This window comes from Sphaerodactylus townsendi, linkage group LG04 (genome assembly GCF_021028975.2).
Source record: "Sphaerodactylus townsendi isolate TG3544 linkage group LG04, MPM_Stown_v2.3, whole genome shotgun sequence".
Taxonomy (NCBI): Eukaryota; Metazoa; Chordata; class Lepidosauria; order Squamata; family Sphaerodactylidae; genus Sphaerodactylus; species Sphaerodactylus townsendi.
Window position 1 is genome coordinate 102,620,666 of NC_059428.1, and position 13,586 is coordinate 102,634,251.

Below are 13,586 nucleotides of genomic sequence, written 5' to 3' on the forward strand. Positions count from 1 at the left end.
CAGTGACAGGGCTCTTTGCCTTGGCTTCCTCTCCCACCCTGGGTTACACAGTGAGGAGAGTGCTGCTGCTTTTTCTTTAAAACTCACCAGGACGGAAGGACAAGACCTCTTCACCAGCTGACCCAGGAACCCTTGCCCCCCCCCTAGTGCCCCAAAATCCCTCCCTCCCCTTTAATGTTTTCCCCACCACCAGTGGGGTGGTACCACCCAGTTTGGGAATCCTACTTGCTTATTAAGATTAATGTTGTACACAAATACTTTCTTATTAAGATTAATGTTGTACACAGATAATCTGTTGTTATTAAATAAATGTTGAATTTGTGATTTCTGTTTCAGCTGATGTAGCTCAACAGTTTCAGTATGCAGTGCGAGTCATTGGAAGCAACTTTGCCCCTACTGTTGAAAGAGATGAATTTCTAGTAGCAGAAAAAATAAAGAAAGAACGTAAGTTTTTTGTTTGTGTTTCTTGTTGCTTGATTTTGGTCCCATGTAAATAGATCATATATAATATACACCATAATATACACCTTGGTCCCATGTAAATAGATCACATATAATATACACATATAATATACACCTTGATATATATATATATATATAATGTTAGCTGTTGTATATGTTTTGCTAACATTAGTATCTTTATCACATGAGATTATTAGGGAAAGAGGGAGAAAAAAAAGCAAACTGGTATATTTTATATTCTTGTCTGGTTCAGTTTCTGGTCCTCATTATAGTATGAATATCAGAAACATGTTAACCCTTGTAACAAGGTTCTAGAAACCCTTCTGTCGTTTCTGGATTGTATTTCACTTACTTTGTCTAAAGGTGGACCTGTTCTCCAGCATGAGGACCCTCTTGAACAGGGGTCTGCAACCTGCAGTTCTCCAGATGTTCATGGACTACAATTCCTATCAGCCCCTGCCACCATGGCCAATGGGGCTGATGGGAATTGTAGTCCACGAACATCTGGAGAGTCGCAGGTTGCAGACCCCAGCTCTTGAATCAAAGGAAGTTTCCTTGTGAAAGAAGGCCCAGCATTTAGCTGAGCAAAATAGTAGAGTAGAACTCCAAGCTGAGTTCTGTCCCTCGAAGTCCACTGAAGTCAGTGGATTTAGACGGATCTAATTCTGCTTAGATTTGAATAGCGAGTTTGAAAATTTCTGCCAGAAGCAGTTACAGATAATGAGGGAAGGTTAAAGAAGAACTACAGTTATATAAAATGCTTGGAGCAACAGGACTGGAAGTTGGTCAGAAATTGTATACATAAGAGAAGGGAGCTTGGGTGTGTGCATCATTGATTGTTTCAGGAGGGGGCAGGGAGTGAACCAGGAGGCAGGTTTTGTGACTGAGATGCTAAAAATGTATTTTTTTCTTTTTTACCCTTCTGTGTCAAATAATGCCTTGCCTCAGTAGCAAAGACTGTTAATTAGGGTGTATGATAAACAGTGCCCCCCCCCCCCCCGGTTTGTTGCTACAATCTCTTTAGGAACACAACACTGAGCACGCCCCTTTGAAGTGCTTCCAGTGGGGTGAGGGAAAGCCTCATTCAAGTTCTGTTTGTATTGCTCAGCTTTACTCAGGCTTTTTGCTAGTAAGAGATGATCTCACAGCTCTGTGTGAACTGGGTTGCACTTAAGCCATTGTGGAAATCCAGTGGCAAGGAGATGCCCCCTCTGCACATGCAGAATAATGCACTTCCAATCCACTTTCACAATTGTTCGCAAGTGGATTTTGCTATTCTGCACAGTAGAATCCAGCTGCAAAGAGCATTGAAAGTGCATTGAAAGTGCATTATTCTGCATGTGCGGAAGGGGCCAGGGTCTTACTTGGCTGTTGCCTTTTGTCAGTTACAGGGTGTATGTGGGTATTAATCACTAAACATTTTTGGTAGCATGCTCCAGGCTATATTTACTCCTGTTCTTCTGTACTCAAAAGTTTGGATTGCAACTTAGAGTCCTTCACTTTTGAAAATACATTTTTTTCTCATGTTTCCTTCATATCGTGACCCTGGAAATATTGGTTCACTAGTATCTAACACGCTTGGCTTTGTCCGGCCTTCGCATTGCCTAAATTCCTTTTCCCACAATATCAAAAAACACTGTTGGAAAACTGTTGGGAAATGTCACCTTAATGTAATGATGCAAATCAATCATGCAAAACAGTATAGTGTGGCCATGCAATTATCAAGTGGAACAGAGAACACTATACTGTGGGCTACAATCAAGTGTATACTTGTACAATATAAGCTAGATAGATGTGTGCTATAACCAGATAACCTATCTTTGACATTGTTCTTGCTTGACTCGCTGCTTTTTCGCTGCTTTTTGTTTTTCACGTGCACTTTATATTAAATTATACCACACGTCTACCTTATGTTGTACAAGCATATACTTGATTGTAGCCCATAGTATAGTGTTTTCTGTTATATTTGAAATTTACCTTTATGTAAGCCTGAAGTGGCAGAACTTTTGCTTCCTCCTTGGATAGATGTTGGTAAACTAATCTCTCTCCAATGTCCAAGCAATCTCGTGAGAACTATGGTGAATACATGTTTGTTAGCAAATGGAGGATAGTTGTACTTCTAATCTAATGCATTGATGCAGCACAGTGGATAAGTGGTCAAATTTTAATATTTCCTATAATAGGCTTATGGTGCTTCTGATATGCCTTTGTCTTCACAGTTGCACGGCAAGGACGGGAAGAAAGCGCTGCTTTGTTTTCAGAGCTTTACAGAAAACTCTACTCACAGGTACAGGACTAAGCTGGAAATGAAGTTGTTTTCTCAAGAGGGGTGAACTGAATATTGAGTAGTGTGGTTTTGTTACAATGAGTATTTTAAAAAACATTTTTGGATTTGTTCCTATCTGGCTTGCAAAATATTGAAAAAGTATCATTTTAAGGGTGTAGTTTACTTAATTACCTCTGATGGGAAGGATAGAGATCAGCAAAAAAGTGTTGCACTTATCTAATTGCTGTTTGTTTTAAAGATAATGCACATTGATTATTGATCATACATTTTTTATTTTATTTATTTTATTTTGTTCCGCTTCTAAACTGCCCTATCTCCAGAGGGCTTGGGGCGGTGTACATTCACATAAAACAATTCACACTCGTATAAAACAATACATATAATAAAACCACGTAATATAATTTAATATAACTTAATTTTGCCTTTTAAAAGATCTTGGGTTTTTTTCTTTTTGCACCTGAAGCATGCGGATCTAGAAACACACTTGTTAACCAAAAAAAATTAAGTCTGTTTTTATAGTAAAGATCAGACTTGCATCTAAAGATTCAGATTCAGGCCAGATATGGCTTGGAACAAGCATATCTGATGGACCACCTATTCCCTTACAAGCCTACACAACTGCTGTGATCATTTGCTGAAGCCCTGCTTCAGGTACTTGCATTTTCTGTGTTTAGGTGGGTGGCAACTCAAGAGAGGACCTCTTTGGTCGTGGCACCAGGACTCTGGAATTCTCTCCTCAGAGAAACCTGTTTGCCTCTTTCTGTTGCCATCTTCTGTCAGTGGGTGAAGACTTTTTTTTTTGTGGGGGGGGGGGGGGTCTGGTGTTCCTTCAGTGATCGCTTCTTGCCCTGTTTTGTTTTAATGTATTTGTATCTGTATTTTAGCTTGGTTTTAATTGGTTTTAAAAAATACTTGTTTTTTTAATTTATGTTTGTTATGTTTTATGTTGCTGCTGACCTCAATGGCCCAGATGAGGCCACCGAGGTCAGCTTATCATTTATATGTTTTTTTGTAAAAATAATATAAATGATAAGCTGGAAATTTCTTGCTAATTGAGAACTGAAGCTGTAATTCCACATTTCTTCTGGCAGGGCATCTTGAAAAACAGATGGTCAATTCTCTACCTCCTGCTCAGCCTCAGTGAAGATCCACGTAAGCTGTCAAGCAAGGTAGAACATTCATTTGGTTGGTCTTTTCAGTGATTGCTGTAACCCAGAATTGGCCAGGTGAAAAGTTAGGGGTTGTTTTTATGCTGAAAGTTAGCAAGGCTATCTGAAATTTCTCTAGAAAGATTTGAAATGGTTTTGAAGTGTCAATTTAGTATTTTATTAAATTTTGTTTGAGGGGGTGTTGTAAAAAAATGGTAGCACCAACAGAAAGGTGTTCAGACCTGTTTAATGAGTGGAAATGGGATTTTCTCATAATGTGCTTTTCCCCCCTTCAAGGTATCAAATTTTGCCACACTGTTTGCTCAAGCACTGCCACGGGATGCTCATTCAACTCCGTACTACTACGCCAGGCCTCAGACGCTTCCACTGAGTTATCAAGACCGAAATGCCCAGCCTGGCCAAAGCTCTGGCAGTATGGGCAGCAGCGGAATCAGCAGCATAGGCTTGTATGCCCCAAATGGACCTACTCCAACTCCACAGTCACTTCTTCCAGGGTAACTGAGACTTGATCATCTTGCAGATACCTTTTTAAAGAAGTCTGGCTTGCATAAACGTAGCATCCAGCCACTGACATGCCTTGCCGACCAGGACTCTTCTGCTTCTCTCTCTTGCTGCAGTCCAGTGATCCCTCCACTAGTATTTTGATCTTGGGGGTGGGTGGTGGTGGTGGTGAGCAGAACACCCTGAGGAGCAGCATTGGGGGCAAAACGGGGGTCTGCAGGAGAAAGGAGGAACATGCAGAAATTGCTATCCTCAGTTAATGGAAATGTGTTGCATCAGAGAAACTGGATGGTTGTATACATGGCAGCTGAGTGATTAGCAATCTAAATCACATATCTTTCTTTGTTCTTAAGAGATGTTGGAGTTACTATTATTGAATTATTATCAGCTGGCAGGGGCTGATGGGAATTGTAGTTCATGAACATCTGGAGAGCCGCAGGTTGCAGACCCCCGTTTTAGGCTCTAATAATGATTCCATGAGGGTACTGTGTAAGGTGCTCCCAGATAAGCCCGTGTCTTCATCCACTGTGCCAAGCAGATCTTATCTGGGAAGCTTTTATTGTTACATATTCCGTTGGGAAATGATGATGCCAGACTTTGACAAAACTCTTGGTCAGAATGTAAACGTATAAGTGTTTATTGCTTCATTTTTTAAAAAAATGGTAGTTCATACTGGGTGTAGCTGCATTTATATCTCTTCAGGGAAGCAGCAGTGGCGTAGTGGTTAAGAGCAGGTGCATTCTAATCTGGAGGAACTGGGTTTGATTCCCCGCTTTGCCGCCTGAGCTGTGGAGGCTTATCTGGGGAATTCAGATTAGCCAGCTGGGAGACCTTGGGCTAGTCACAGCTTTTCGGAGCTTAGGGTGTTTGTTGTGAGGGGGGAAGGGCAAGGAGATTGTAAGCCCCTTTTAGTCTTCTACAGGAGAGAAAGGGGGGATATAAATCCAAACTCTTCTCTTCATAGGACCTGAAAAGGGATACCGTCTACTTTGATGTTAATTCTGTTTAAATTTGTGGTTACCATATACCACTAGAGGAGTCAACACCTAAACATTATTTTTGGTGGTTATTGTTTCCACCTGAAGATTTTAAGAACTTTTTAGATTGACTATCAGTCAGTCAAAGCTTATATACCTTCCCTAATAACAAAGGGCTGTTGAATTTTAGCCTTCAAGCCTGGAATTAACTCATTAGCCCACTGAAGATAGCTTTTTCCTATCTGTATATCTACTTCTGAATATAACTGTAGACTGAAGACCAAAAAATCAGCACAATGGGTTCATGAACACAGGGGGAAATACCTTTCTGCAAATTGGGGGGATTCTTGCAGAAAATCTGAAAATGGAAGGGGAAAAAAAGGGGAAGGGACTTCTAGCAATTTCCAAAACCCCAATTCACTGAGGGAAAACCTAAGATCTTGTAATGCTGTGTGTCAAGATCTAGGTTGCTGTTGTGAGGGTTGCTTAGCGACCCAATAACCAGGCAATAACTGCAGGAAATGGAGGACGTGCATTTCAGCCAATATTTAGAGCATCAGTGATTAACACTTTTTCTTCTATGTTCTTGATGCACCAGCATTCCAGCATCTAAGTTTCTTCCCTAGGATTATCAAGAATGATAAAATTTTGCGTGTGGAAATAATTGTTTTCTGTGACATTTCTGGTATTCATGGAGGTGAAATGTGGCTTTTCCTGGATGCGTTGTTCCCTTTGATTTAATATAAATGAACTTCTTGTACGTAGGGACGCCTCAGTAATTGGACTGTATTATTTTCTCTCCACAGACAGTCCCATCAGCGTGCAGGAGTGGGCGACTGCCTTCGCCAGCAGCTAGGGGCACGGCTGGCTTGGACCTTAACTGCAGGCCAGCCCACCTTACAGAACTCTACCTCAAAAGGCCTTTCAACGGCTGCTTCACGGAATGTGTCACGGACTAGGCGGGAAGGGGATCTAAGTGGTAAGCAAAACATCTTTCACCAATTAGGAGCTTCCCCCCTCCCCTGGCCTTTCCTTAGAAAACCTGAAGTCGTTCTATTTAAACAGATCTACTCATTTCCATGGGAACCAACATTGAAATCCAGGCTATTCTTTATTGCCCTAAACTGGTGATGTTTCTGATGCCAGCGTTTAAAAACATTAAATAACAACCAGCCTTGGCATTCTGCACTTAAGTGGAGCAACAGTGGGTTGAGCAGGTATGGAAGGGGCAGTGAAAAGCTTAAGCAGTCCACCCACCCCTCTGTTTCTTGGCTTAAATTTGGCACATCTGAGGCTGCTTTAAAAAAAATTATGGGGAAACATGAAGTTTATGTGATAGTATTGCTTTAATATTGTAATTTGGACTTTGTTCAGAGTGAGTGTAAGCTATCTATGATAAATTGGGGCTTAGGTCTTCCATTTAGATGGCCTTTTAAGACTCATGGTCCAGTTCCATTGAATCAGCCAATACTGCTGTGCGCTTAAGGGGACTTTGGGTGCATGTTTGCTGAATACCAGTGGCTGGGTGAACTGGTTTTGAAGCAGACAGGATTTTCAAAAGCGAACCGCGATGTGGCACAGATGGGTGCTGTTCAAAGGAAAAAATTAATTGAGACATGATGCAAACAAAGTGAAAGTACTATGGTTTGTAGGTAAAATTGACCCAGGAATAGGTGTTCTTGCCCTGAACTGAATTGTGTTCCCTTTGAAAGAGCAGCCACAAGTTGTTTCTGGACTCCTTGCCAATCTGGATATTCAAATGATGGAGGTGGTGAGAAATACTTTTTCATCCATTTAGCCTTGTTTGAAAGCTGCCGCCATCCTTTGTGAAAATTGACTTGACCACAGCAATGGTACCTTGATGAAATAAAGATTAAGCTTCTCTGACATATCCATCATGGGGCTGTTGCAAAAGACAGCTGGCTCAAAATGTGACAGGCATTTGGCTCAAAAACTGCAGCTGGTTCAAAATGTGACAGGCAGAATATTAATATGGGTTTTATGCAGTAATCATATAACATCCATTTTGATCATTTACTTTGGCTCCCAGTTTGTTTCTTGGTTCAATACAAAGTGCTGATTTTTGCTTTTAAATCTGGAAATACCTAAAGGATTGCCTCCACCTATATACCTGCTGAAGAACCTGGAGATACTTTGTACGCCTTCTATGTGTGTTTTCTTGGCAGCTGCTTCAAATCTTAGAATTGCTCCCCCACCAGATATTATATGTGCTCCTTGTCTGACAGGCCAACTGACACCAGTTTTATTATTTTGGAAGCCATTTCTACGATAGGTTCTTATCTTGACTTTAAATTTTATTCTTGAATTTCATTGTTTTCAGTGTGCTTGAATTTTCATTGTGATCCTTGTGATTCCCCTTTTATTTTGTGAGTCCGTAAAGTGCCTTGAGTGTTCCTCAAAGTGGAAGTAATCGAAATAAATAGAATACTTGCTGGTGAAGTGTTAAAATACCAAGTGCGATTCTGAAAGAAGCCTGCAAGTGACCTTCTTTCCTCTTTTCAGGATCTGTTGAAATAACTGAAGCATTTCTTGTAAGAGACATTTTGTACGTCTTCCAAGGAATAGACGGCAAAGTCATCAAAATGGTCAACTCTGAAAACTGTTACAAAGTAGATGGAAAGGTACTGGGCCGTTATCCTCCACCTATTTTGTATAGCTAGGCTGCACAGATTCTAAAATGCTGCATTAGCGCAATCCAGAAATGTAAGATGCATTTTTAACAATAAATGTGTATTGTCCATTGCTAGCAGTAGTAGTATATAAGATGCATACACCTTAAGGCAGAGAGCTGAGATATTCTTTCAGCAAGGACAAGTATACAAAATATATCAGGATGATTTTAGGAATCCTAGACGTAGGCAGGCAACAGAATTCTTCCCATGTAGAAGAAGAAGAACTTATATTTATACCCCCTTTCTCTCCTGTAAGGAGTCTCTAAGTGTCCTTTCCCTTCCTGAAAGGAGTCACAAGCTCCTTTCCCTTCCTCTCCCCACAACAGACACCTTGTGAGGCATTTGGGACTGAGAATGTTCCGAAGAACTGTGACCAGCCCAAGGTCACCCAGCAGGAATGTAGGAGTGCGGGAACACATCTGGTTCACCAGATAAACCTCCGCAACTCAGGTGGAGGAGTGGGGAATCAAACCCAGTTCTCCAGATTACAGTCCACCTGCTCTTAACCACTAGACCACACTGACTCTTTTAAGACAGGTAGACCACAAAGAAGATCCAAAAAGTTACTAATAATCGAGTGAACGTATGGAAGAGGAGAAGTTGAATAAAAAATTCCATTCCTGGCATTGACATCTTGGATTGATATGTTGGTTAGGATATTGTCTGGTGGGAATATAATGAAACCCTTCCTCTCCGTTCTCTTTCTTTTGCTGTCAAGTCATAGCTGGCTTATGGTGACCCTGTGGGGTTTTCAAGGCAAGAGATGTTGAGAGGTGGTCTGCCATTGCCTGCCTTCACGACATGATCCTACTATTACTTGGAGGTCTCCCATCCAGATACTTGCCAGGTCTGGGTGACTGACCCAAGGTCACTCAACAAGCTTCTGTGGCATAAATGGGGATTTTAATCTGTCTTTCCTAGGTCCTAGTCTGACATCTTAACCACTATACCATGGATTATTCAGAAATTTCAGTTTATCACCATCACACAGTACTGGCTTCTCCCCTTTAGTCATTGTGCCCCTCCAGCCACAAGTATGCTCCATTCCCACCTCTTCAGCCGTTCAGCTTGATACCTCTGGACATTTCTGGGCTTCAGACTGCTGGCACTGCCAGATGAAATCCTCAGGTGTTTCTTTTCTGCTCAGCTAGAGTAGCGGTTCTCAACCTGTGGGTCGCGACCCCTTTGGGGGTCAAACGATCCTTTCACAGGGGTTGCCTAAGACTCTCTGCATCCATGTTCTCCATCTGTAAAATGGATAAATGTTAAGGTTGGGAGTCACCACAACATGAGGAACTGAATTAAAGGATTGCGGCATTAGGAAGGTTGGGAACCACTGAGCTAGAGAGTTCTGGGTTATCTGGCCTGCTTGTCTGCCTGTATTGTAAGAAAGCTTTGTGGTTTGGGAAGAGGGTGGGGTCTCTGCAGGTACAGGGTTGTAGTTACAGTATTCCCAGTGAGAGAAGCTAGCTGCACATGCTTCTGTGCAGGTGACTGGGCACAGCAAATATCTTGATTATCCAGCACTTTTTGGTTAACCAGCAACCTCTTTTCCCCATGAATGCTGGATAACCAATTTTTTACGTACTGTGCTTCATTTTACCCATCTTTGCTTCATGTTTATATAAACAGTGTTGAGTTTTAATCAGCATTTGTTTAATAATTTAGGTGAGCCTTTCTAAGTTCCTGAGAGATACTACAAGCCGGCTTGCTGAATTAGGGTGGCTGCATAATAAAATAAGAAAGTATACAGACCAGAGGAGCATGGATCGGGCATTTGGACTAGTGGGTCAGGTACGTTGGTGTCAAAACAGGCTGATATATGCCCACCTTCCTTAAAAATGCAAAAAAGAAATCTATATCTAATAGAGTGAAAGCTTGGGGGAAAGAAAACTATGTGTGTGAAAGAGTGAAACAAAGAAAGAGAAAGTGACCAGGCAAGTCTCGGACCACCTCCCTTGCAGTCTGCTACAGATGCAGACATTTACTGTGTAAGTCTTGCCTCTTAGGACATGCAAATATATTTAACCAGTCAATGTGAGGGGTAGTTAAAATTGTCTATTATCTAACATTGTCCTCTGGTTGTCATCCTTGTTTTTCTTCATTTCAAGATCACCTTCAGTGTTTTAGTTGAATGGGCCACGAACCTGGTATTTCCGCTTGTAGCACTTCTGTGGAAGTCTCTGTACTATATTTGCAGCCTGTGCGTGCTCCCTATCTCTGGCATATAAAATCATCCAGTCCTTACGCATCCTTCCTTGTCTTTCTCGTGCTCACTGATTTTTCATCCCATCAGATTTCCAAAATGCGCACTCTGTCTACATTGTTACCCAACACCAAGTCCTCCAATGTTTCCATCTTAGATCAGCGGCTTCTCTAAATACCTATATTTTGCTTCGTCGTCCAAGTGCCCTTCAACATTTGCATTTCTGGATATGTCCACTGAATCTTCTTAAATGGTTGTCATTTGCAGACAGTGTTCTAATGGAAGTTCTTGACCAGGGGTGTCTAACTCTGGCCCTCCAGATGTTCATGGACTATGATTCCCAGCAGCCTCTGCCAGTATAATACCATAGTCCATGAACATCTGGAGGGCCAGAGCAAGACATCCCTGTTCTAGACTATCCCCATTTATCCAAACTGGCTAGCCCTTATGGATGATGAATCCGCCTGAACTGAATGTCCTTTAGCTCCTGTTGGCTTTCCCTCTAGAGTTTAGTTTAAAACCTGCACTATAACCTTTTGTATATATATTGAGCACCACCATTCTGGTTCCTTTTCAGCTCATCTGTTTTGTATGAGGTCAGCATGTCCAAAATATTACTTATTCCCTAAGAAGCCTAAATCTTTCTCTTACCGGTGTGTTTTCCATGTGTTGACACTTTTTATCTCTTTCTTTCTAGTTGACTTTGCATGTGGAAGGGGCTATATTTGCATTTTAGCCTCCTGCCTAGTCAATGTAATTTTTCCTCTTGGATCACACAGCTGTGGTTCCTAATCTGGTTGGTGCCTCCATATACTGTGACCCTGGGCTTCTTGTCCACACAACCTGCCAGCCAATTTAGGCACCGTGTGATGGCTATCCCAGTCCCCATGCAGTCAAAGATGAATCTCTGAATTTTTAAGTACAAATTCTACCATTACTGAAAAAGATTATGCACCACATTCTACCACATAGCTCTCGTATCCACTGCTTTGCCTGGCTGAAAGTCTCACTGTCTTTCCAAGAGCCACAGACTCGGAAGGTAGCTATGTCAGTGTAGACTGAGAGAAAACATATGGAAATATAAAGCTATGAATTACTAACAGGGTTGAGTTTTTATCTTAAAGCTGTAGAAAGAAACTCTTCTCTGCATACCTGAACAGTGAGAGAGAATGGTATCAGCAGAGAGAGGGCCAGGTGCCTTGCCTTCATGTAAGAACCCACAAGGAATCGAACAGAATCCCTTCATGTACCATTGACCTTTCCTTGCCTTTAACAAACCCATCTCTGAGGTTCTGATTATTGCTGGAATAGGCAGTGTCAGACCAAAGAGGCATATCTGTGGCTGCGAGAATATCAAAACTTTTGGGAGAATGTGGCAGAATATTTGAAGAGGGCTGAGGGCACGCTTCCAAAATTCCTGTTACTTTGGAACAATGTTAAGATAGATTTTTTTTGAAGGACAAGCAATTGCTACTAAAAAATCCTTTAGATGTGTTGAAAAGCTGCAGAAATGAAAATAAAACTTTCTGTCTTGGAATGCAGGATAGGAAAATCGAAAACAATGATTAGTTTATAAGGACTGGTCCTTTCAAGATCTTAAATCAGGCTGCTTAAAAATATTTCAAAAAATTAATTTCTGTCCTTTTTGTGCCTCAGTTTTTTCTTCATTATAGTTATGGTTGTTATTCCATTGATTCAGTTGGATTAGTTTGTAATCTGTTATCTTTTACATAAAATCACCTGTGGTTTGTATATACATTTTTGGAGACATTTGAATCGAATTAATCTTTCAGTATTTATTTTAATACCTTCTAGGTTTTTAATTATTTAGTAGTCATAATCCAGCATGAGTTGGGTGAGACAATTTACATACTGTTTCTTGAAAAAAATTTCTTGAGGCATATTTGTGACTTAGCTGACTTCTTTTATAAGTTCTCTTCTAAGTTTAAAAAGTGACTTGCTATAAGTGTATTTGGCACCTCAAAGTCATTTACTCTACTGGATGCATGCAAACTTTCAAGCTTAGTGAGATGTAGAGAGTATTTATGTGTAAGTTGTGTCATTCTTCTTTTTGTTTCTTCACTTTTACAGAGCTTTTGTGCTGCTTTAAACCAGGAACTCAAAGAATACTACAGGCTGCTCTCTGTTTTGCATTCACAGGTAAACAATTAGATGGTTGTTTCCTCCTGGAGTCTACCAGTTTGTCCAAACTGACTTGTATAATAGGCTTGTAAGTAAGCCATAGTCTGTAGTGGGCAAGGTTTGCCTCCAGGTGAGAGTGTTGTTCTTTTTATACTGCAGATAAATGGGTTGTTCTTTTTATACTGCAGATAAGTTGTATTGGTAGTTAACAGGCCAGGGAGGTTCAAAAACTACTGGTGGATTATTAACTGTTGAAAACCTTTTATTGCCATATTCTACCCATAAAGAAATTGCTTTTAAATAAACAATGTTAAAATATTTTATTCTGAATCCTTTCAAGCAATGTGATGCTTATTTGGGTCTTTTGCAGCAAAGCAAAGTTTGTGGACTTAGAAGGATGTTACCTCTGCTTAAGGTTGCTCTGTTGGAATCCTTTCTGCCTTGTGCCGTACACGTCATTTCCTCTTCATCTGCTTTTTACAATTTGGCTCTTTTAATTGCTTTTCTCTTTGGTAAAGTTAGAGGAAATCATGTCAATCAAACTTTTAACCTAAACATTTTATTTTATATGGAAAATATACTGGCTGTATTTGAGGTTAACAAGAGTACTACAGGAGAGAAGATCTTTCCATTCTTTCCTAGAGCTGGTTTTCAATACCCTTCTCTTTTCCTAGTTGCAGGTGGAAGATGATCAGGGAGTAAATTTGGGGACTGAGAGCAGTTTAACACTTCGGCGTCTCTTAGTGTGGACATACGATCCTAAGATAAGATTGAAGACACTTGCAGCGCTTGTTGACCATTGTCAAGGTCTGTGAATAAAAATGTCTTTTCAAGCTATAGATGAAGTAAAAAATGAGTTTGGAAATTACAGAACGTTTCTTGTATTTAAAAAGTTGATTTGTCCCATGCTAAATTACTACATTTGCATGGAAAAAATGCAGAATTGACAGTTCAGTGCTTAGCAGGTCTTCCCTGAATCCTGCTGGTCTGCTCAGGGGGCCTCACTTCTGGGAAATGTTCTTGGGATTGTTGTGTAAATGGTTTTTGGGATGCATGTGGTTTGCTGACTGGTATAAACATTATTTTCCCATCAGTTCTTCAGTCTGTTGAAAGTTAAGGAATAATGTGGCTAGTGGGAAAGGAGACTCT

The 13,586-nt window shown here is 40.7% G+C and overlaps 1 protein-coding gene across 2 annotated transcripts in view; it reads left to right on the top strand.

Moving 5' to 3' along the window:
- Nucleotides 1–13,586, top strand: part of TUBGCP3 (tubulin gamma complex associated protein 3) — a 47,542-nt gene that overhangs the window by 4,896 nt on the left and 29,060 nt on the right. The window contains exons 2-10 of one of the 2 annotated variants that reach the window (XM_048493647.1): nt 337–444; nt 2,682–2,749; nt 3,841–3,918; nt 4,195–4,412; nt 6,203–6,375; nt 7,920–8,038; nt 9,758–9,883; nt 12,387–12,455; nt 13,112–13,244. In XM_048493647.1, coding sequence (XP_048349604.1) covers nt 337–444; nt 2,682–2,749; nt 3,841–3,918; nt 4,195–4,412; nt 6,203–6,375; nt 7,920–8,038; nt 9,758–9,883; nt 12,387–12,455; nt 13,112–13,244 — 1,092 coding nt within the window. The remainder of the gene's footprint in view (nt 1–336; nt 445–2,681; nt 2,750–3,840; nt 3,919–4,194; nt 4,413–6,202; nt 6,376–7,919; nt 8,039–9,757; nt 9,884–12,386; nt 12,456–13,111; nt 13,245–13,586) is intronic. The other variant, XM_048493648.1, reaches the window with a different exon arrangement.